The 26,045-nt window shown below is 40.0% G+C and overlaps 1 protein-coding gene across 2 annotated transcripts in view; it reads right to left on the reverse strand.

Moving 5' to 3' along the window:
• LOC306856926 (RNA-binding motif, single-stranded-interacting protein 2-like) overlaps nucleotides 1-26,045 on the reverse strand; it is a 59,459-nt gene that overhangs the window by 32,727 nt on the left and 687 nt on the right. For both annotated transcript variants that reach the window (XR_013783048.1, XM_079396482.1), the window contains exon 2: nucleotides 10,959-11,113. Coding sequence is in view for 1 of the 2 variants with exons in the window: in XM_079396482.1 (XP_079252608.1) it covers nucleotides 10,959-11,113 (155 nt within the window). In the remaining variant the exon portion in view is untranslated. The remainder of the gene's footprint in view (nucleotides 1-10,958; nucleotides 11,114-26,045) is intronic.

Consider the following 26,045-nt stretch of genomic DNA (forward strand, 5'->3'; position numbering starts at 1 on the left):
GCCAGATCCCACGTAGGGACGAGATCGTACCGGAGGCCTCAGCCTCAGCGCACCGCGGAGGAAACGTGTAACCAGGGGGTGTCTACCCACTGACTGGCCACCGGTAAGGGCGTGGTATGACGAAATAGCTGCCACGTAGACCTTAACAGTGTAATGGGTTACCCCTGCGGAGAAACGGGCCTGCAGGAACACCAGTACTGCACCAACGGGGCAGTTGACTGGGTCGAGCTGGCGGTCTCGACAACCTCGGTTGACAGACCGGAAACTATGAGCTGTGCCCCCTCAGGGGTCACACCAACAGCTTCCATCCCTCCGGGCGAGGGTGCACCTCGGTGCCCCCGGCCTGTGAGAGGAGGTCCCTCCTGACGGGCACTTCCCACGGAGTGCCGTCGAGGAGAGATATCAGGTCCGAGAACCATACTCGGCCCGGCCAGAACGGTGCTACTAACAGTAGTCTGACCTCGTCCCGGCGCACTCTCGCCAGAACTCCAGGGAGCAGAGCGATCGGGGGGGAAGGCGTACAGACGGAGCCTCGGCCACGTCTGTACCATAGCGTCCAGTCCCAGAGGAGCTGGAGGGGTCAGCGAGAACCAGAGAGGACATTGTGCTGACTCTTGAGTCGCAAAGAGGTCCACCTGGGCCTGGCCGAAAATACCCCAAATCTGCTTCACCACCTCGGGGTGAAGCCTCCATTCCCTGGGCCTCAGCCCCTGCCTCGACAGGATGTCTGCTCCCACATTGAGATGCCCAGGTATGTGCATAGCTCTTAGAGATAAGAGCTTGCCCTGGGACCACACAAGGATCTGGTGTGCCAGCTTGTACAAGGGGCGCGACCGCAGACCTCCTTGGTGGTTGATGTAAGAGACCACTGCCGTGCTGTCGGTGCGCACCAGCACGTGGTGATCTCTCAGGTCTGGGAGGAAGTGCTTGAGTGCACGGAACACCGCTAACATCTCTAGCCGATTGATATGCCACGTCAGGTGGCAACCTCTCCACAGACCGCGGGCAGGGTGGCCACTCATGACCGCACCCCAACCGGTGAGGGAAGCGTCCGTCGCTAGCGAGACGCGGCGACAAGGAGCTCCCAACACCGGGCCCTGGGACAAGAACCAAGGATTCCTCCACATGTCGAAGGCACGGACACAACGGCGTGACACTTTGACAGCGCGGAGTGAGTTTCCCCTCAGGGAGACCCCCTTGGTCTTGAGCCACCACTGTAGGGGTCTCATGTACAGCAGGCCAGAAGGTATCACGCTGGACGCAGCTGCCATGAGCCCCAGCAGTCTCTGACACTGCTTGACAGTGAGTGACCGGCCTTCTCGCACTCTCCTGACTGTAGTAAGGATCGACTCGATCCGAGCAGGGGACAATCGTGCCTGCATCGTGGTCGAATCCCACACCACGCCTAGATAAGTGATTCTCAGAACCGGAGAAAGCACACTATTCTTGGCGTTCAGTCTCAACCCCAGTTCTTTCATGTGGGCGAGAACGACATCTCGATGCCGAACCGCCAACCGCTCTGATTGAGCGAGGATTAACCAATCGTCGATATAATTGAGTATGCGGATGCCCTGAAGCCGCAACGGGGGCCAGTGCCGCATCCACACACTTGGTGAAAGTGCGGGGTGAAAGTGCTAGGCCGAAGGGAAGAACCCGATATTGGTACGCTTTGCCCCCAAAGGCGAACCTCAGGAACTTCCTGTGAGAAGGAAGGATGGAAACATGGAAATATGCGTCTTTGAGATCTATCGTGACAATCCAGTCCTCGGACCTGATTTGAGTCACGACCTGCTTGATAGTAAGCACCCTGAACTTAAGCTTTCTGACTGAGCGGTTCAGTAGACGCAGATCCAGTATGGGCCTCAGCCCTCCATCCTTCTTCGGAACAATGAAGTACAGGCTGTAGAAACCGGACTGGGTCTCGTGAGGAGGAACCAACTCGATGGCTTCCTTCCTCAGCAGAGTACCAACTTCCTGTTCCACAACCAGAGCCTGCCCGGGGCGGACCGCAGTCATAACAACCCCGCAGAACGGCGGGGGTGGCCCGCCGAACTGAATACGATAGCCTTTCGCTACGGTCTGCAGGACCCAAGGAGACACATTCGGCAGCCGCTGCCAGGCTGTCAAATGCTCTACTAAGGGAATCAGTCTCTCGAGACTGACCTCTGGTGCAGCCAGACCGCTGTCTTGAAGCGGCGCACCGGCAGGAGACGCGTAATCTGGCGGCTGAGGCGAGTTTCTCGGCTCCGCGCTGCCGGGCGGACAAACCTGAGAAATATACTCGCTGGGACCGGCTGTGCCCTGGAACAGCGGCAGGGTCAGCAGACAAGTCCCTGGAGGGCACCGAATGGAAACGGTCACCGTGTGCCGCGGTGCAAGCCGCTCCACCCCGGTAGGGGTCGTCCTCCGTAGTCCTGGGGCTCACCCGTCAGGACCTCTGAACGAACCAGACCCTGCAAGGCAGGACCCAAAGAGACACATTCGGCAGCTCGCTGCCCAATGATCTTCTAAGGGAATCAGTCTCTCGAGACTGACCTCTGGGTTCAGAGAAGCGGCCAGACCGCTGTCTCGATGCGGCGCACCGGAATGAGACGCGTAATCTGGCGGCTGAGGCGAGTTTCTCGGCTCCGCGCTGCCGGGCGGACAAACCTGAGAAATATACTCGCTGGGACCGGCTGTGCCCTGGAACAGCGGCAGGGTCAGCAGACAAGTCCCTGGAGGGCACCGAGGTGAAGTGGTCACCGAGTGCGGCGGTGCAAGCCACTCCACCCCAGTAGGGGTCGCCCTCCGCGGTCCTGGGGCTCGCCCGTCAGGACCTTTTGCGCGAGGAGCTGGTATGCGGAGGAGGCTGCGCCCGCCCAGCAGCCACCTGAGTTTAGAGAGCGTGCATACCCTCTGCCCACCAAAGATGTTGTAAGCAGAGCAGGAGCCTTCAAAGGCGATGCCGTGGAGGGAGACAGATAGCTCGCAAGCGTCTGTTCAACCCGCGGCATCATCGCCGCATACCCGCGCTCATTCAGTTCCCGCGGGAACGACTGGCCGGGACGAAAAAATTTCACCCGCGATCTCGACACCTCGGTGAGGAGATCGGGGAAAACGGAAGGCTCCTGTGTAGAAGTAGCTCTCTGGGGCGAGAGAGGCGGCGAAACCTCGTCAACGCTCGTCACATCAACCTCCTCGGAGGATGCAGCGTCAAGCCCTCGTCTCGGGGGAAGAGACCGCTTCCGAACCGAGAGACGGGGCGCCAGATCAGGCAAGTCTGTGGCAAATTTTTTGAGATAGGAATTTTGGGTTTTCATGAGCTGTATGCCAAAATCATCAATATTAAAACAATAAAAGGCTTGAACTACTTCAGTTGTGTTGGAATTAATCTAAAATATATGAAAGTCTAATGTTTATCAGTACATTACAGAAAATAATGAACTTTATCACAATATGCTAATTTTTTGAAAAGGACCTGTATATATATAAAAAGCTCAGATTAGGGCTGGGCGGTTTGTACGATATATCGATATAATTTTTATAAGCGATACGGTATCAAACAATACCGTTAATATCGAGTTTGATACGAGCGCATCAGAAACAATATCTAGGGAGGACACAGACTGAACTGCTGCGGAGAAAGTGCTTAATGCAATTTGTTCTAAACATGTGACAAGCTTCATATGAAGACTCGTAAAAAACTTGTAAGATATAGTAGCTTATAGTTTATAGTTTCAGTTTAAAGCGGCTCGCGCTCCCCCCGGCTGCTGACTGAGATGCTTCTCGCGCTGTTTAATGTGTTTGAGATGTGCCGTTTTCCTTAATGCATAACTTACATTTCACAGGTTTATTCTCCATCTGTAACTGTTAAAAATTGAAATATTTCCATTCTGCTGTCAGAAGTGCATGAGCTTTGCGATTCTCCGCTAAACTTCACAGACTTCATCCAGAACGAGCGCCGCCGAGACTTCAAACAGACAGAGTGCAATGAAATATGAGCGCAATAATTCTGACTAAAATATACATTTTGCTTAAATAATTGAAGTTGGACAATAAATGTGACATATGTAAAATTTTAAACCTACAAGTGTGTGTATGATAGCACTAACTGTAAAGTGTAATGGGGTAATCAAAATAGACTTTTTACTCGATTAGTCTGTGCTTCTTTATTATTTTCATTTTTAGTTCAGTAAATTTAACTTCTGCTTTAAAAGGGTTATTTTTGTGTGTTACAATGTTAAAATGTAATGTGATTTTAACCTTTTTTTGCACATAATATATGCCTACATGCTTACATTCACTTTATTTGTTTAATCCAAAAACAAAATACCGAGATATATACCGCAAATCAGCCAAAAAATACCGAGATATGGACTTTTGCTTATATCGCTCAGCCCTAGTTCAGATGCAAAAACCTCTAAATGCTCTTTGAAATTTTCTCCTAAAATTATATATATATATATTTTTTTTTTTTTTTTTTTTTTCCAGGCAGAATTTTTTTGTAACACCCCCCTCCCTCTCTCTCTCTACATATATATACACACACACACACACACACACACACACACACACACACACACACAGGGCACGTCAAGATATCAAAAGTAGTCCATGTCAACTATCCATCTCCAGTTTTTAGTTCATGTAACAAAAAAGGTTTTATGCATATTTTGCAAAACAGCTCATCTTATTAATTCAAATGACTAATGTCTAAATATGAATTACACAAACAAAACAAACTATTATTCTAATTTAGTAATAAACGATTGCTGTAATTAAATGCAAAACTATATTTGTGTACATTACACAGACACACAAATGATCATATAGTATCATGACATAAATAATGTATTAGATGAAGAGCAGGCATGTTTTGTGCTCTCGTGAGCTTCAGTGAGAGCAGATGACGGATGTAACAGACTCCACTTCTGTCTCCTCCTTCAGCTCCTCTCTCTCTCTCTCTCTCTCTCTGGGTCTTAGTGCACACTGGATTCACTGCCATCACGCTGATTATGTTTGTGTGTGTTATGTTTCCAGAATTTTTTTTTTTTTTTGTAAAATATGTATTACATACCAAATTAAATATTTTACATAAAATACCACCGTTTCATTTGTTTCTCAAATCCTAGAAGAATTTTGATCTAAAAGCTTACACCTAGATAAATATAAACTGATTTATCATCATTTATTTAGATTTAAAATTAAATTTCAATGTAATTTTTTATTAATAAAGTAAATAAAATTAAATTAATTTACATGTATAAATAGCATGCATAACGTCTGTTGCTTCATAGCAATAACCTTTCAAATGTTCGTCATAAAGTCATTCTAATCCTCGTTTAGACAGAGATAACTCTTCAGCGCCTCTGGCAGTACACACAGACATTCCTGTCTGTCTCGGACTCTTTTCCGATCACGCTGACATGTGGGAAGTCTGATGTTTGGCCAGTTGGCACAGTGGAGTGCTGTTGGCAAAGCTGCGTTGGAACGACTAAATGAAGCATAACTTTCTACATTTGAGTGCAACTGTTGGAACAGAACAAGCATTATTAACACACCGTTTGGCTGCTACAACAACCTCGTCTGTCAGGAGTTACTAACACCACATCAAAAGGCCAATACGCTTCATTTACAAATCAGCTCTGGATTTTAAACGATTCATATGATATTCTGCTGAAGGGCTGCAATTAACATTTTGATAATTCATTTGTTGATTATATCTTTGATTGATTACATATTAAACATCTTGGCAAAATCTCAAACAATGTGCAAGCTAAACGTCAATATTATGTATGCTGTACATTTATTTTGTTTGTACATTTTTGCACACAAAATAATATATATATATATATATACGTGTGTGTGTGTGTGTGTGTGTGTGTATATATATATATATATATATATATATATATGTGATAACACATTGGCATAATGTGCCAATTCTATTCTTTATTTTTCAGTAATCTAAATAAAGTCAATGTTCATATAAAGTATCACATTATCAGTGTGAGAGTGAGATAACTGAGAGGACAAAGGGGGAAAGGGGAAAAACCAAACACAAGACAGGACAACAAAAATAGAGGAAGTGCCTTATTATGCTGTGACATACATCCTGTTGAATAGTTCAAAGGTAACCAGTCAAACACCTATCTGGTTTTGCATTTGTGTGTGTGTGTGTGTAGAGAGACGTCTGAGCCACTACCGTTCAACCATGACCCAGTTAGCGCTGATGCTGTCCTTGCCGTCACACTCTCTGGTATTTGTTTCTCCTTTAAAGTATTTCCACTAACACTTCCTCACCTCTCACCCTGTCATCTTCTCCTCACTTCAGTCCAGTCTTATGTCTACGCTCACCCTGACGGCTTTAACAAATCAACATCAGCCCAAAGAAAAGTGACTGATGTAATTATAGATTTGCTTCTCAGTCAAAGTCTGATACTCGAATTATAAAGCTGCGAAATCATTGAAATATACCTTATGAATTAAGTAAATGAGTAAAAACTGAGTACACTGCACAACCCAAATCTTTTGAGAAAACTGATTTATGAACCAGTATTTATCAGCAATGTGAACTTGCATTGTTTGAGCTCACTATAAAATAAACACATTTTCTATTCCAACTGCAACTGCTAAGAGACTATCGCTGCACACAGTTACTGCAGTTAAAATAAAGCAACATGCGTCTTATATAGTCTAAAGGTCTCTTGGCCCATCCTCGATCTACTCATCACCACAACAGTAACCCCAACATTAAAGCAATCCCTAGAAATCCCAACATAAACACGAGCAGATCTCCCCTCATCTGAAACCTGTGCGAAAACACAAAACAGATTTCCCTCTCTTCACCTGTTAGTTCTGTCCAGCTTACTCCAGTTAAAGATGAACAACAGTGATAATAAGTAATCATTTTATTTTTGGAAACGGATCGGTATCATTTCTCCATTCTCAAATATTTTATTTACATTTAACAAAAATATTTGATCTTAAATACATGTTAGTCAAATGATCATTTTCATAAAATAAGCTTAAATATTAGATGTAAATTGTAAACAGTAATGTTTTAGGCAGTTATTTTGCCTCCACTTTTAAGTTTAAGGCAGTATAGCTTTTTTTACAAAGCCACTAAAATAATGTTGTTCTTTTATAACGTTTAATGCACGTGTCTGTGCCAACCAGAAACTTTTCTCAATTAATTTAAATCCCAAAAAATTTAAAATAAAACAATGGCAGACCAAATCATGGGCCAATCATCTCTTAAGTAGACATTACTGTTACAAAACAACAACCTTCCATTAATCCAGTTGATATGTTGGACTGCTCAACAAAAAGAGCAATGTTGAAAGCTGCACAGAGCCACAGTGTTTAGCTTATGAATGACTTATTTAGTTGTCTCTGCATATTAAGCTGTGACAGAAGTACATGATGCATGCATTTAGCCGACTACACACCAAAACAAATAATAAACGTGGTTTGTTCGAGACTGGTACATCCGTCATACGGCAGGAAAAGGCTGTTGGCTAGACAGCATGTGACACCAGAAATGGAGAGCTTTACACAGCATCCCTAAATTACCGAAAACCCCCATCCTAACCTACAGTCCTCCGTGCAAATGCATATAAAGCAGATACTGAGACGAAACAGAAAGCACAACTCACTGGCTTTATTGTTTAACAAATAATGTGGATGAACTTGTTTATTCTCTCAACTAACTTCATAAATATATTGAAGGAGTTCACATGTACACTGGACACTTGTCGGCTGGTTTTCCCGTGTTCCAAAGAAATTCATATGTACCAAGATATGTACTTAATTTCCTGCGATATTGTCGACTTGATTGCACAGATACTGGACGATGACATTCACTGAATTCAATGATGAACTGCCTTTAACTGAAAATTGAGTGTTTACTGTTGTCCTTTTGCATTATTACTCACTATCTTCCTGTTTGATACTGTAAAGCTGCATTGACACAATCCGTATTGTATATAAACAAAGGTGACTTGACCAATATTATTCATTTAATTTCAATAATTATAAGCTGCTTTTAAGATAAGGAGAAACAAATTCAGACGAGTAATGTATTTTAAAGGAAAAGCTGCTCAAGTGCTGTTTAACTGCAGGATTGCGAAGTACAGCACTGCGTTTGCGTTCCGAGAAATGGACGACTGTCGCATTAATTTTTCCATAGCCTAAATACGGCTGTGCTGATGTTTGTGGAAAATCACGTGTTTTTTTCTCCAGAAATGTTTAAGAGCAACGTCACACTTTTCCAGTTCATCTCCGACAGAAGCAAGGCGTCAGCAGCTCTCTCTCGCCGCGGTGCTAACGCTGTCCCACATCTGAACTGAACTGAAGAATGTGTCTGTTTAAACATTAATGATAGGGTCTAAACAAGATCCGTCGTGACTTGCAGAAGCAAAACCAGTTCTCAGCCTCTACAAATCTGTAAAATTACGGTACACTGAGGCAAAATTAACTTAACAGTGACAGAGTATAGGCTTGTTATCAAAGCACACAATCAGGCTTAACATGCAAAGCTTCACATAGATGTATTGTGTTAGCTTACACTACATAAAACCTCCCCGATTCACTATGAAAATAAATTTAAATAGATAAATAAAAAGGTAAAAGTAATAGCTGACCCTTTTAGTGTTTTGTGTGTACATATGCAATTTGCTGAAAGACTAAAACTGCTTGATGTAATATTTTAAAATAGAGCACTTGGCTTCATCACAGGGCCACCTCAGAACAAGAAAAAATGAAGCATTTCCTTTCTGCCACTCCTATTCAATTCATGTCTCCCGAATCTACCCTCATGTTTCCTCTTTTGAACCACAAATGGCTCGAGTTCAAACCTCAAAGCACACTGCAGTTTGCGGAACAAAACATACTCAAAGGAACATGATCATGAGATTTTTAGTCTGCAAACACATTAATTACCAAGCAAGCTAAGCTAAAAGGCCAGTACAGTGAGGTCATATTTAAAAGTATCATTACGTTTTTTTTTTTCAACATTTATTTGTGTTTAAAAAATATGTAAAACATTAATCTTATAAATTTATTTATGTATTTTGAAATTTTGCAGTGTAAATGCATTTATGGCACCTCAGCGTCATCAAACTGTCTGTATAAATGCATCTAATGCCACTTCAGATGCAGCTTCTGTTTCCGCAGAAGTGGAAAGATAGCTTATTAATAGTCATTTTATTTGAATGGTAACAACTCTACAGTTTCTTATTATGCTAACAATAGAACAGCATTACCAAAAAGAGACTAAAATGCTATTTTCATTGACTAAATGTCCTCGGTTTTCGTCGACTAAAACTAGACTAAATGTCCTCGGTTTTCGTTGACTAAAACTAGATTAAAATGTCCTCCGTTTTCGTCGACTAAAACTAGACTAAATGTCCTCGGTTTTCGTCGACTAAAACTAGATTAAAATGCCCTCGGTTTTCGTCGACTAAAACTAGACTAAATGTCCTCGGTTTTCGTCGACTAAAACTAGATTAAAATGTCCTCCGTTTTCGTCGACTAAAACTAGACTAAATGTCCTCGGTTTTCGTCGACTAAAACTAGACTAAATGTCCTCGGTTTTCGTCGACTAAAACTAGATTAAAATGTCCTCGGTTTTCGTCGACTAAAACTAGACTAAATGTCCTCGGTTTTCGTCGACTAAAACTAGATTAAAATGTCCTCGGTTTTCGTCGACTAAAACTAGACTAAATGTCCTCGGTTTTCGTCGTCTAAAACTAGACTAAATGTCCTCGGTTTTTGTCGACTAAAACTAGATTAAAATGTCCTCGGTTTTCGTCTACTAAAACTAGATTAAAATGTCCTCGGTTTTCGTCGACTAAAACTAGACTAAATGTCCTCGGTTTTCGTCGACTAAAACTAGATTAAAATGTCCTCGGTTTTCGTCGACTAAAACTAGATTAAAATGTCCTCGGTTTTCGTCGACTAAAACTAGACTAAATGTCCTCGGTTTTCGTCGACTAAAACTAGACTAAATGTCATCGGTTTTCGTCGACTAAAACTAGATTAAAATGTCCTCGGTTTTCGTCGACTAAAACTAGACTAAATGTCATCGGTTTTCGTCGAATAAAACTAGACTAAAATGTCCTCGGTTTTCGTCGACTAAAACTACACTAAATGTCCTCGGTTTTCGTCGACTAAAACTAGACTAAATGTCCTCGGTTTTCGTCGACTAAAACTAGACTAAATGTTCTCGGTTTTCGTCGACTAAAACTAGACTAAATGTTCTCGGTTTTCGTCGACTAAAACTAGACTAAATGTCCTCGGTTTTCGTCGACTAAAACTAGATTAAATGTCCTCGGTTTTCGTCGACTAAAACTAGACTAAATGTCCTCGGTTTTCGTCGACTAAAACTAGACTAAATGTCCTCGGTTTTCGACGACTAAAACTAGACTAAATGTCCTCGGTTTTCGTCGACTACAACTAGACTAAATGTCCTCGGTTTTCGTCGACTAAAACTAGACTAAAATGTCATCGGTTTTCGTCGACTAAAACTAGACTAAATGTCATCGGTTTTCGTCGACTAAAACTAGACTAAAATGTCCTCGGTTTTCGTCGACTAAAACTAGACTAAATGTCCTCGGTTTTCGTCGACTAAAACTAGATTAAATGTCCTCGGTTTTCGTCGACTAAAACTAGACTAAATGTCATCGGTTTTCGTCGACTAAAACTAGACTAAAATGTCATCGGTTTTCGTCGACTAAAACTAGACTAAATGTCCTCGGTTTTCGTCGACTAAAACTAGATTAAAATGTCCTCAGTTTTCGTCGACTAAAACTAGACTAGACTAAAAAGAGTATGAACGTGACTAAAACTAATAAAAACTAAAATGACAGCTTCACACAAAGACTAGACTAAAACTAAAATTAAAGCAGGCCGCCAAAAACAACACTACATGCAAGCACACCAAAGTTAGCTAGCTTACACGGAGCAGTGAGACTTACGGTTGGCAGAGCTTGACCAGGTCTTGGTCAGTGGTCCCCGGATGGAGTCCACGAATGTAAAGGTTGGTTTTGCTCAGCTGTTCCCCGCCTCCTGCACTACTGGTGCTGTTGAGACTGGGCAGCGCCATCTGGTGGCTGGAGGACACATAGGCTTGCTGTTGAAATGAAAAAAAAAAAACGTATCACATAAGTATAGTTAAATCAAATGTTGTTACTGTTAAAGAAAACCGATACAAATCAGGGCTCTGAACCGGTTTAAGGAAGGTAAACAAAAACCGGAAATTAACCAAATTTGGACAGGAACATAACCAGAAACAAACAAAATCAAGTTTAATAGTTCTGAACAGAAACAGATTTGAAATGGCCATTAACGGCCATTAATGTTATTTTATTGTTCTGGTTAATATTTTAATTTTGATGCATCCATGAGTGAAATAACCACGCATGATTCTGTCATTGACATTCCTAAATGGGCCCAGGAATACGTCCAGAAACCACTGTCGGTAAACACAATCCGCCGTGCCATTTGCAGATGCCAACTAAAGCTCTATCATGCAAAAAGGAAGCCATATGTGAAAATGGTCCAGAAGCGCCGTCATGTCCTGTTGGCCAAGGCTCATTTAAAATGGTTTGTTTCAAAGTGGAAAAGTGTTCTATGGTCAGACGAGTCCAAATTTGACATTCTTGTTGAGAAATCAGACGCCGTGTCCTCCAGGCTAAAGAGCGTGTCATCAGCGTCACCAAATTCCAACACCAAAACTCCAGAATCTCATGACCTCGATGCCCAGACGTCTTCAAACCGTTTTGAAAAGAACAGGAGATGCTACACCATGGTAAACATGCCCCCATCCCAACTATTTTGAGACCTGTAGCAGGCATCAAATTTGAAATGCGCTCATTTTGTGCATAAAATTGTAACATTTCTCAGTTGAAACATTTGTTATGTTATCTATGTTATATTGTGAAGAAAATATTGGCTCATGTGATTTGAAAATCTTTTAGTTATAATTTTATTCAGATTTAAAAAACATCCCAACATTTCTGGAATTCGGGTTGTATTTGCAAAGGACAAGTATTTCCGGAGTATGAGCACTTGAAGTAGGGCTGAACAATTTTGGAAAATAATCTAATTGCAATTTTTTTGACCAATATTGCGTTTGCGATTTAATATGCGATTATTTTTAAAAGCTTTTTATATTCTGTATTATTCAATAAAGACAAGTAATAAATCATTGTATAGTATGCAGTTTTGGGCACGTTACTTTAAAAAAGTAATTAGTTATATTACTAGTTACTTCTCACAAACAGTAACTGAGTTACATCATTATAAAATAAACTAATTACCAGGGAAAGTAACTATTGTTACTTTTTTTTTTTTTTATTCAAATATGTCAAATAACTTGGATGCCCCCAATATTGAATATGTTAAATGAATGAAATGGTCACTAAATAGAATAAATTATTATTATAAAACATTGTACACTAATCTACACTATTTTAATGTTTCTGTGGGACAATGTGAGAGACACCTCTCTCTCTCAGTCAAACATTATATGATATTATGATAATTTAGCATTAAATGATGATAGAACTTTAGTAATTAGAATAACCATGTATGAATGCATATTTGTCATGTTGACTGAACTTAGGTCTGGTTATTGTTTGTCATTTAGTGTTTCTATTAAAAAAAAGGGCGAAAAAACTACAAATAATACTGATCAGATGAAACTACTACGAATTCTACAACTAATAAGAACAATATAAAACGCACTAAGGATTATTGAGCTGCTGGGTTCATGAATAATAATCAGGTTATCTGCGTTCGCTCGAACTGATTCGCTGAAATCAAAACAGGGAGGATAATAGGTGAGCGCCAGCCAATGAGATTGCCGTTTGCGCGTTAGTCCCGCCCACTACCGGCAGTTCTTAAAAGCTGAAGAATTCCAAAAGAACTCCGTATTTTGACAGGAAAATACAACAAAGGATATAATTTACATGTAGCACGTCAATTCTGCATGATATGCAAGACTGCAAACTGCAGACTTGGCAACATAGCGTGCCAACTTGATGCTTCCTCTGAAGACTGCTTAGATGTGTTCGACTTGAAGCAGCGTGTCACGTGACGGAGTGTAATCGCAGCCTCTGCGGTTGAAAAATCGCGTTTTTTCATATCGCGATATTAAATCGCAAATGCAATTAATCGCTCAGCCCTAAGTTGAAGCTCCGCCCCGTTCTGAAAAGGGGGCCAGGACCAGGACTGTATTAAGCCCTAAACACACTGCACGATTTTCAGACGAAAGACTGGCATCGTGAAACAATCGTGGCAAGTTCTGTGATCGTGGCTCCTAATCGGTGCTCTTATGTCGTACAGTGAGCGAGGTTCAAAGACGGCCGTTTTCACAGTCTTGCGACCTAAGCCTACGATACAGCATGATCATCGTACAGTGTGTTTGCAGTTATGATCCACGTTTACTGACCAACCAATAAAAATGTGACATGAATTCAACGCGACATGGCGCTAAAATGACGACATTTTATTTTTCTATAGGAACGTGCTTTGTAGCATACAAGTCAATAGGTGTCCTCATCGTATAGTCTACACACGTCATAGCCAAGTTTAAAAGATTCATGTCGAACAGTGTAACATGCAGCGATCTTATAGGATTGCTAAAATCGTGCAGCGTGTCGGGCTTCACACAGAACAGCCGTTTCCTTACATTAACCTGCTCTGGCTAATGTGACCGATGATCCAATTCACCCACATACAGAATCAAAAACTTGCATGTTTCAACATCCCCTCTCCCCTCTGCTCCATGAGTTTGTTGACTTAACCTTTTGTCTCTTCCATTCAATAATAACAATATTAAGCAACCTTCAGATGCTTGCCAAAAAAAAAAAAGGCACTGAAATGTGAAGGACAGCAAAATGTGCTGCTCATCTCGGTCTAAGGTTTAAGGCGCCATGTATCGGACATTAATCACACCGAGAAAGGGAAATCGGGGGACACGGACACAGGTAATAAAGCTGTCACAGAGAGCTGCAGCCCTCACAACACTGAGCCAAGACAGGGAGAGGATGTGGACTGCCATGACTGACTGCATGGGTAATGTTTTTAAACCGGAGTATGTGAGTGAAGAAAAGTGGAAACAGAATTGCCCAATTTTGCTTGGAGTGAGAAGCTTGAGTTTCTGTGTTTCCTCTCACTCCAGTGCTGCTCCATCACAAGCATGTTAATGCTCCAAAATGCAACATCAACAAGAATTGACAACAAGTACAAAGACTATTAACAGGTAATGTGAATGTGGCGACAAGCAATTTTAGAAAAACGTGAAGTGTTCCTTTCACATAAGGAAGGGAATGAGGAAAAATGAAAAGAAGGGGAATACCGTCGTTCTCTCCTTTCAAAAGTACAGTCTATTCAACTGTGAGAGGGTTCTCACTCACAGGACATCTGATAGAGCCACACATCTTCACACCACTGCACAGATGACAAAATAGGCCTATGGTGCTTTGGTGTCAATACACTGATGCAATAAATGTATTCAAAAAATAAATAAATTAATAAATTAAGATGCATTCCCATTTTCCAGCACTAAATAGGTGGAAACCACGTCCCCAACGGATTGTGATCATGATGTGATTACTGAAACAGCATATTGCAAAAGTTAAAAACCACATTAAATTTCCCGTGAAACACTATCTAAGGCCCTACGATTTCTGCAAACACGTACAAACATGATGGATGAATTTCTGTGGTGTAGCACTTTGTTTGCCAAAAAAATAAAAGCAACAAAAAGGAATTGTTCAATTTTAATTGCATTACATTTTAAAACATTAATACATTGTTCATGTTTTATGCTTTCATAAATCCAGAATGTATTTATTTAAACTTTAACAGACACGTTAATGTTAGGTTTACTGCACTGTATACGCGATACAACAAACAATGATCCATTCTGCGCTACAAGAGAAACGAATGTACTTTTCCTCTGGAAGCAAGAGACATTTACAGGAAGATTGCATGAAAACAGCAGACTAAGAACGCCACATTAAGCAAATTGAAGATCTCTCACAGCTTCACCATGTGAGGTATAATAACACTCACTCTGTATTATCACTCCGGGAAACTCTCGGGCCTTATTTGGTCTTGATGCGGTTCAGAGAAGGATAAAGCGTCCAATTACAGTCGGCAGCAGACATCTGACTGTGCACACCGCCGCTAGCGGGTTACAGATCGCGGCCTTCTAGTTTAAGATCCACCGGCACAAATCAAGGGCTCGGGGGCCCTGCGGGGACCCGCTACAGTCGTGCTAATTATGAGCCTTTCTGCTTTTGTGAGCCCATCTTGCTTGCGCTTTAAAAGTTTCAAGAGAAACTCTCAAAAGAACAGCCTGGTCTGATCTCTGTCTGTTGATTCACCCAAAGAAAAAAACCTCCAAATCTGAATCTGAATACTTAAGCAATTGTAGATCTGTTCGAATCCATAGTTCTATGAGTCATATTCAATTACAGGGTTTCTGCAGGTTTCGTCAGGCTAAATTCAAGACCTTTGTAGGGCCTCGTAAATAGAAATGTAACACTCTCAGAAATGTGTCATTATATTGTTACTATTAAATATAAATGGCTCGGAAGTACATATGTGAGCCTGAAGCACAAAAACAGTCATACGTAGCACAGGTATATTTGTAGCAATAGCTAAAAATGCATTGTATGGGTCAAAACTATACATTTTTCTTTTATGCCAAAAATAAATTTCAATTTCATAGAAAAACTGACCGTTATAACAAACATTACTTTCCACGTTACAAAAGAAACATAAGAGGTACAAACCTTCTCTAGCCAATACATCATTTTGTTCTATAATTTTATAACTACTTATATTTCTGATTTCTATCTTTCTATCTTATTCTGTTCTGACATTGTAAAGGATTTGCTGACAACTTCTAGGTGACTGATGTTTTTTTGTTTGTTTTTTAAGTCCACAGCGTTCGATTCGTTTGTAAATTGGCTTATTTCACAATGTTAGATCAGAATAAGCCCACTGTCCCACAGAGACTCCAAAAAATGGTATCGTGGCACCCCTACTTAATACCAGGTGTACACAAGACCAGATTACACGAAAGCATAAAAAGCATTTTCCAAAACACTCAAAAAGATAATATGATGGGTGATGTTTCTGCATTACTGGTGTCAACACTTCAATAATGGTGTGTTGGTGTGCTAACACTGTACTTCGCAAGCATAACGGCCACCTGGACAACCTGTTCCCTGTAAGATTAGAGCATACATGAATAAATGTCTTTGAAATGAAAGCTTCATTTTTTCATGAAAGTGCAATATGCAGCCCACACTCTAGAAGTGCTGCTTTCCTGTTACAGTACTGCACATGATCACTGGATCCACTGTCAAAGAGCATGTGACAGCCAGTGTCCTGAAACCTAATGACATTTATGAAGCTGACCTAAAGTAAATTAACTCTGATGTTCCTCGGCTTTCAAAACCAAAAGTTGAGGTTGCAGTTTACTTTAAAGTTATCTTCACCAGCCTGAGCACAATTCATCAGTGCACAATCTTTATAATATTTTGGGGCTGGAGATCGGGGATCGGCGCATTCACTTCAAAGTGAAAGTAACGTTAATCCTCTGCATCTTCAGCGGCTCAGATGTCGGGAGTAAATGACGACTGCTATATTCATTATTACATCCAACAACAAAATACCTCAATCTCTTAATCAGAGACATTCCCCTGCACCGGAGGCGGACAGCTCTCAGCTCACTCAGGGCGGGTCTAGGGTAAGACGGCCTTGTCAATCAACTATGATGGGAGGAGTCTGTACAGAACTACATCATTCTGACAGGACTCAGCCTGATTTGAGAAAGGGGATTTTAAAATAGGGATTTAAAAAAAAAAAAACACTGGGTGGATTTTTATCATTATCGGATGGATGTGTACACACTTCCAACACACATTTATCTTCAAACAACTTGAAAAGTGAATTTTGCATCCGATGACCTCTTTAAGGCCATGTTGCAGGGGGGAAAATGTATCAATGAATGAACAAATACATAGATGAATGAAAAGAAAAAGAAAAGTACAGAAAAATGCTCTGGAAATAGCATTCACAAAACATTTTTAAGAAAGAAAACTAGTATGGCTATTGCAATAATCTGCAGTCATTGCAAACAAAGATAAGAGTTTAAACTGTGAATTGCACAGTGAGTCTTCAGGAAGAATCACCAAACACTTAGATTATAACCTTTATTTAACCAGGAAAGAAAAAACTCACTGAGATTACAATCTCTCTTTCAGGAGTGTCCTGGCCAAGATAGGCGGCCCAAATTGACTAATACATATAACAAACAATCACATACAATACACAAAATACTACACCAAAAAAAGAAAGGCGCTAAAAATACAGCCATTAGAAACATTTCCAAATCTCCAAGTCTTTCTCCAAACCACTTAAAAGTATTTTAAAATATCTAATAGGCACCAACTGATTTAACCTTAATTTCATTTGAAGAAAATTCCAGTCCGAAGGGGCAGAATATTTAAAAGACTTAGTACCCAAATTAGTTCTAGCACATTGAGATTACAATACATTTGTGAACGAATAATTACCAACGGTTTGTTGTTGAATCAAACAACAGAGACACTGTGGTAAAAAACCCAAAATTGCCTTCTATATCATTAGGTACCAGTGCATTTTTCTTCAAACAGCAAGAGAGGACCAAGCGACTCTACTGTATAATGTACAATGATGTGTTAAATGTTTACAATCAGTGAGAAGCCTTAAGGCACCATGATACACAGCATCTAAAGAGCAAAGAAGATAAGATGGTGCATGTTGGTACACTACGTCCCCATAATCAAGAATTGGTAAGAATGTCACAGACGCAAGTTTCTTCCATGCATAAAATGAAAAACAAGACATTTCTAAAATAAAAAACTATCTTTTTCCTTCATTTGTGTTTAAAATAATTCATATATGAGCCAAAATTGAATGTGTTATCGATTATAATGCCCAGATATTTATACTCTGACACTAAAGTAATCGAATTTCCTTGCAGGGTCCAGAGGGCAGTCGAACTTTCTAACGTAGATCTAGAATTTGATAACATAATTAGTTTTCTCAACATTTAAAACCAACTTTAGAGTATAACATCAAAACATATTTCAAAACAGTGTTCTTTGTGAACTTACAAACTTAGAATTCACTGTAAGGAATTTCTCATATTGGTTCACAAGAAAAACAATAGTATTTCGTTTCATTTAATCTTTATTTTCTTTTGTTATCTGAACTGTTGCCATAACTCCACATTAGGTGTAAGAAAAGGGAAACACATTTCCGATCTGATGGCCCAGAAAGGAACTCCAAATCCCGTCACAGTCTAGCCGTACACAATGAGGGCTGTAATAGAAACTTGTGCTTCACATGGAGCGTTTTATTGGCTCCTCTGGTCTTAATTAAGACTCCGGATATCCACGAGGACAGAGCCCTGGCTCAAGCCTGCTCGTTAAACATCTCTCAGACTTTACCTTCTTTTCTTCTCTACCTGTGTGTGTGTGTCCTTTGGGTCTCTTAAACTCAATTACATTCCAAGGATTTTTGCCAAGATTGTGTTTGCAGTTTACTAAATACGGTGGCGTTTTAGTGCCATGTTAAAAATAAATGCATAAATAAATAACAAATCCAAGATTACGAGATGAAAGTCATATTTTTAGAATAAAGTCAAAATTACGAGAATAAAGTTGTGTTATACTGCGTTGATCAAATAGAATTTTTTTCTTCATTTTTCAGCAGCTTGTGAATTTTTCACCCTTTTTTTTTTTTGCATATGGGCCCAGGGCTGACTTTCTACGCTACTGTGCAGTACATACACACATTACAGCAAGATTTCTAGCACAAACCTGGACAGTGCATGTCATTTAAAGGAAAAAGAGACAATTCATAGCTTTAATGTCTATATAAAACTAGCATATGGCACCTGATCATCAAACTTGAGAACACAAGATACTGTATTTCATTTCAACATTTGTTGTAGTTTTCACATTTTAACATAATATAGATATTTTTTTCTTCCCAAAAATGCTTTTTCCTGTGAAAAGCCTAAATATGCAAATATGACTAAACCATCACAAATCATTGCTTAGAAAGCAGTGATTCAATTCACAGCTGCAACATTTCTTACAATTCTGTCAATACATCTTGCAAAAACATGTGCCGAGTTCATTAGCACAGCAAGAGACCCAGAATTAGGATTTCTGGGAAATGTAGTTTTGAGGAACGTCATTTGAAAAGCAATGTGGTAATTCAAAACCCTGTGCCATCTGGTTCTATAATCGCCTCCCACACACAAAGAGCCTTTTCTGGTCCCTCGGCTTGTTTATTTTGTGTTCTCTCCTTTGTTTACTCTTATGGCTCAGGTACAGGAACGGGAGATCAGCTCAGAAAGACAGAAGAGAGATGGTAGGAGATATGTCTGGAATTCTCCACATGTGCACTTAACCTGTGCATGAACTCCAGGCTACGGCCAAATGTTTTTCAGCTAGTCATGGGAGTAGCATTCTCACCACTAACATAACAGTTCACTTCACCCATAGTGTTGTGAAATACTCTCGTCTCAGGAACGTAGCTATGTTGGGAAAGCATAAAAAGACTACATAATAAAATAACGTTTAAGATACATTTGTTATATCACTGCGTACACGTTTTATATGTATCTGAATATAGAAATGTTTGCTGCAATGTACATTTTCAATCAAGCACATGGTCAAAATTATTTGTTAGGTTATTATGGAGCAGAAGTAGCCCTAATAAGCTTAGACCATTTGTTTTATTTTATAACCATGGGACAAATAAGCTTCACAGCAAATGAGTGTTACTGTTGTTATTATTATTTTCAGCCAAACAAACGTTTGGTTCTTGAGTTATTCGAGTGTGTTTCTATAAGAATTTTTGAATTAATAAGTCAGTACAACTAATGTAACAATTTATCTTGTTTATATTTAACCACAATAGTTCACGAGTATCTGTAGCAAGTGCAAGACATTTTCTGAGTGATTCTTACAAAGAAAATAATAATAACGAATACTAATAATTATCTGTCTGCAATTATAATCCATATTCATTTAAATCCAAATTTAACCTGACAACCTAATGCAGAGTAAAGCTCCAGACTATATACAGTCAGAGCAGTTTAAATTAATCATGCTGAGGTTGTCCAAATAATAATAATAATAATTTTACTGACTGATTGATGTTAAAATGGAAAATGTCAAATACTAAAACTGTAATTTATATAAATGTTATTAATTTTATTAAAAAGTTTATGAAAATTTGAAACAGTTAAAGAAAAAAAAAATTAAAAATGGTATCAATGTAATAAATGTATCCTCACATGTACCTTATTTTAAAAATAAACAAAAATAATGACTTCAACCATTCGTTTTCACCCTGTAGCGCCATTTTGGAGAGTATCACGTAAACAACGTATGCTGTTCTGTGTCAGACGCTGTTTACGCTTTGATCTGAACGTAAACAATGTTTCCACGTACATACGTTGAATATGTTGTTTACGTATGTGATACTCTCAAAATGGCACAAGGGTGATGTAGAGGAGACAAATTGTTGAATAAAGTCATTGTTTAGGTTTTCTTTGCGCACAAAAAGTATTCTCGTAGCTTCGTAAAATTACAGTTAAACCCCTGATGTAACATGGATTATTTTAACGATGTCCTTGCTACGTTTCTGTGCGTTGATTGTGGTAATATCCTTGCTGTCTATGGGAGGGTCAGAGAGCTCTCAGAATGCATAAAAAAAAACTTAATTTGTGTTCTAGGGATGTAACGATTAACCGCGAGCCGGTTGAAAATCTATTAAAATATGTGACGATTCAAATCGGTTGAGATGCTAAACAAGTCTGGATTCAATTAAGGGTACGAGTTTATATGAATGTATGTCTGAGGGGAACTGACTGTCTTTAGAAAAGTTTAGATGGTATCTTTTTAGAAATGCACGATATTATCAGAATATCAGACCTGGTGGGATAACCGGCCGTGTTCTGAGGTCCTGCGCTGATCAGCTCGCTGGTTTGTTCACGTCTATCTTTAATGAGTCCCTTGCTACCTCCGTGGTTCCCACCTCATTTAAAAAAATCCGTCATAATCCTTATCCCTAAGAACAACAAACTCTCTTGCCTGAATGACTATCGCCCAGTTGCCCTCACATCTATAGTCATGAAGGTTTTTGAGAGACTTGTAAAGAGCCACATCTGCTCCTCCATCCCTGATACTTTGGACCCTCTTCAGTTTGCCTATCGCCCAAACAGATCCACTGACGATGCCATCTCTCACGTCCTCCACTCTTCCCTCACACACTTGGACAGCAACAATGGGAATTATGTAAGGCTGCTATTCAATTACTATAGCTCAGCTTTCAACACTATAGTCCCCATCAAGCTGGCTCCTAAACTCACAGACCTCGGCCTAAACTCCTCACTCTGTGACTGGATTCAAGACTTCCTCACCGGCAGACCTCAAGTGGTGAAAGTTGGCCAGTTCACCTCAAACTCCATCACTCTGAACATAGGAGCCCCACAGGGCTGTGTCCTGAGTCCCCTGCTCTACTCTCTCTACACGCATGACTGCGTGTCCTCTCACAGCTCCACATCGATTGTCAAATTCGCTGATGATACTGTGGTTCTGGGCCTCATCTCCAACAACGATGAGACCGCATACTTGGATGAGGTAGAGAGACTCACATCATGGTGCCAGGACAGCAGCAGCCCTACACTCCTCTTATGATCAGTGGGACCCCTGTGGAGAGGGTGAGTAGCTTCAAGTACCTCGGTGTAAACATCTCCGAGAACCTGACTTGGACTACACACATCCAAACACAGGTTAAGAAAGCCAGGCAAAGACTGTACCATCTGCACCAGCTGAGGAAATTCAGGGTCTCACCAGCAATCCTGAAAACTTTCTATTCAGGGACCATAGAAAGTGTATTGACTCAGTGCATCTCAGTGTGGTATGGAAACAGCTCCAATCAGGACTGCAAAGCACTACAGAGAGTTGTGCGCTTAGCTGAGCGTATCTCAGGGTCTGCTCTCCCCTCTCTGCAGGACATCTACCTCAAACGCTGCAAAAATAGAGCTGTTAAAATCTTCAAGGACTCAAATCACCCTGGTAACCATCTATTCACTTTGCTTCCATCTGGTCAGCGCTTCCGTAGCCTGATGGCAAAAACTGAGAGACTTAGGAGGAGCTTCTTCCCCCAGGCCATCAGGCTCCTAAACTCTAACTCTGTGTCATAACATCACTATATCAATAAGCTATTCATAATTTTTTCTACCTCATATGCTGCTATTTAAATGCCCTGTACAACGTTTTTGCACATTATTTTGCACATTCCTGTTATATTACTATTAATGTCAACAACATACTGACCTGCACATTTATATTTATATTTTTTTATCTTTTATTTTATTCTTTAAAATTTTTTTTCTACTTTTCTTTTTCTTAATATTTGTATTCTATATAATTGCACTGTCCTTGGAGCGGACCTGACTTACATTTCACTGCTGGTTATACTCTGTATAATTGTGTATGTGACGAATAAAAATCTTGAATCGGCCGATAATGGCTTTAAATGTAAATATCGGCCTGATATGAAAAATGATGCCAATATGTCTTGCCGATAAGAGTAATGGGTTAACTCACTTGTGCTCAGGGTGTGCTAGTGATTAGATCACATCAGCAGTGTGGCTCATTCTTGAAGCAAAGTTTTGTCTGAATGATGATTAGATTCGCTGTTTTGGATCGCTGCATTTAATCTGTGAAAGCATGTACAGAATCTGTTCGGTGTGTGCTGGAGTAAACAGTAATGGCACATGCAGCGGCAGCAGTAACAGCCTCCCCGGGTCCTAATGCCCATTCAGTAAGGAGTTTTAATTTGTAGGGGGCGATGTGTGCCTACTTCTAATTAAATTAAAAGTAAAATAGCCTACACAAATAGCATTTAGACTGTGTTTCTGATTAAATAAAGCAGTAATTGATGTCACAAAATAATGTTTTGGTTTAATGGTCAGAAACATGACACTTGTAAATTAAATAATTTTATATATACACCGATTTATTCATTAATGTATAATATGTTTTATTTTTTAAACAAATCATGAGCTCTAAAAGATTTTCAGAATTTTTACAACTCTTTTGTTTAAAACTAACCAAAATTAAAAATATTTAGCTTATAATTCCTGCACAGGAGAGACTTGGTGTTGTTTCCAAACAAAAGGAAATATATGGGTATTGGCATCGGTATCGGCCAAAATGAGTTGAAAAATATCGGCATATCGGCAAAAATCCAATATCATGCATCCCTATTTGTTTGCCTCTGTATAATGCATATTAAAGTTCATAAGTGCAGCGCTGCTTTGTTTACAGCGGAAACCAAGTCAATGCTTTAAGCAGGTGGTGATGGCGCAGTGGATAAGACAGTTGGTGTGAGAGACCCGGGTTCGAATCCACTGTGAGACACCAATGTGTCCCTGAGCAAGACACTTAACCCCCTAGTTGCTCCAGAGGCGTGCGACCTCTGACATATATAGCAATTGTAACTTTCAATTGGATAAAAGCATCAGCTAAATGAATAAATGTAAATGTAAGCGCCACCTGCTGGCAGAGAGTGAAACTGCATCTCATTCAGTTCGTCTGCTGTTTCTGTTTTATGCAGATATTTTCTATGTATAGTTTCACAAAACTGAAGTCAGACCAATCTGTTTTTGCTTCAAGTTTTGAAATTATAGAGTCAAATTTAGATTAAAAACTCTTTGTTTGGATCATGATTTAAATGCAGTGGTTGCCTCTCATTTTAAATGGAAAGAGCACAGACAAAGCCTTATTGTTTATATGAAGAGATTTATTTTATTTCTGTTACTTATTTATTTGATTTGGGGTTTGTTTTAAAATTCCAATTTAGTTTTGACCAGAGTTTTAATTTTTTGTGAACTATCCCTTTAATGTAATCTGAATACCTGAAATCAAACCCTACACTGAAAGGTTCATAACAGATTAGATTCAGTTCATGGCATTCAACCATTAAGACATGGAGTCAATGCAAACAAGATAAATGCAAAACAACACATCCTCGATCTGCGGTGCGAGTAAGCACTGGCCTGTACGGGTCCACAAGATTATTCAGGCTGGCAGCCAGCATGGAGAATACCAGCGGCTGGTGCAGAGCATGTGACGTGAAGTCTGCTTCCAGTACTTTTGGCTGGAGAGAGGACAAACTTTGATGAGCTGCTATAAAAGGTGGGATTCCTAACTGCAAAGCAAACTACTGCCATGCCATTTCATAAGACAAACACCTGCCAATTTGTTTGTAGTGAGTAGCCTTGATTTAAAATAAAACGTTGCTCCCAAAAGTTGCTGATCATTTACATAAAGTTACACAGTTCTCAACTTGGCAATGAACATGCCCACATCACATCACCAAAACACTCGAACATGCATGCAAAGTCCAGTACTTATTAAGAACGTTTAAAAAAAAAAAAAAAAAATTCTTCAAGGGTTAATTCAAATAAAAAAAATAAATAAATAACTCACCCTTAAATTGTTCCTAACTGACTTTATTCTGCTAAAAACAAAAGAAGATACTGTGAAGAATGTGAGTAACCAAACAGTTCCTGGTCCCATAGCATTGACTTCCATAGCATTTTCCCCAGAACAACTGTCTGGTTACCAACTTTTTTCAAAATATCTTTGTGTGTGTCTGTGTGTTCAGCAGAAGAAAGACATTCATAGAAGTTAGGAACAACTTGAGGGTTAGTAAATGATGACAGAATTTCAATTTTGTTTGAGTGAACTATCCCTTTAATGCATTTCATGGACAAAGCAAGCAGATTTTCATGTCACTTTCAATTTTCAGTGACCATATGAAGGAAAAGTACTCTCAAAAAAGGTTTGTGTTTGTATATATATATATATATAATTGATGTACAGACATGAAGTAATTTGTTAATTTGTCAGTGCAAAGCAATTAAACAAGTGACAGCCTCAAATTACAATCAGTTTGTATTGTTTATCTGTGACGTTCTGTTCTCTCTGACCGTGATACACTACAGCGTCACGAGCAGTGAAGTCAAACGCTTGTGACGGCAAACATTCCAGACACTTGACTCTTGCACAATATCATCAACAGTCTTCAGAGGTCTAACCAACATGGGCTGCTTGCCTTCTTAAAACTCCTGTAGTTTCTTCAGTTCTGGTTGAAGAACAGCATTAGCAACACCAAAGTCATGGGTTCATTCACAGACGACACATGGACTGATCAAACCTACAGCCTGAATGCTATACATAGGATTGAAGCATCTTCTAAATGTAATGTAAATCTCTTGACGTCTTTCTCACCAACCTTGTTATATCTTATTACTTCATTGAATATAAAGGAAACTTCAAAGTTAAAGTCAATAATAGGTTACTTATATAATAAATCATAATTTCTCTCCACATATATAATATTCGCACAAATATAATATATATAGGCATCAATATATAGCCTATATAACTGTTGCTCTTTCTGACGTTCGAAATCATAATAAACTCAAATTAACTAGCTGGCAACTATAGGAGAGATATTAAGAAGAGCACTGATATTTAATCATTTTCTGGATGTGTGTGACATTTAGTACAGTGTCGCATTTATTTATAGAAGCCCACCCCCCAAAAAAAAAACTTCGTTCAGGGAAACAATGGGACATTCACATCCTGAATTATGTAACTGTTTAACCCCACCTGCTGCTACAGGGACGCTCCCATTATAAACAACTACGCTTTCAACGCTGCAACTGCTTCGTTTATGATCATCGTTCTCGTACAGTCTGTCGCGTCGCGCGCTTGTCGCGTCGCGTTGTTCGTCGAAGTTACTGCTTCGGTCCTTTAACAAACACGGACGGTCACAAGAGGCGTAAACATCGCCCACACAGTCGGATAAGTGCGCCGAACAGAAACTTTTTTCCATGCTATTACTCCACAACGCGACGGTCGAAGCGTCACGGTGGGTTTGTTTTTCAAGGGGTGGGGCGT

The sequence above is a fragment of the Barbus barbus genome (assembly GCF_936440315.1).
Source record: "Barbus barbus genome assembly, chromosome: 37".
NCBI lineage: Eukaryota > Metazoa > Chordata > Actinopteri > Cypriniformes > Cyprinidae > Barbus > Barbus barbus.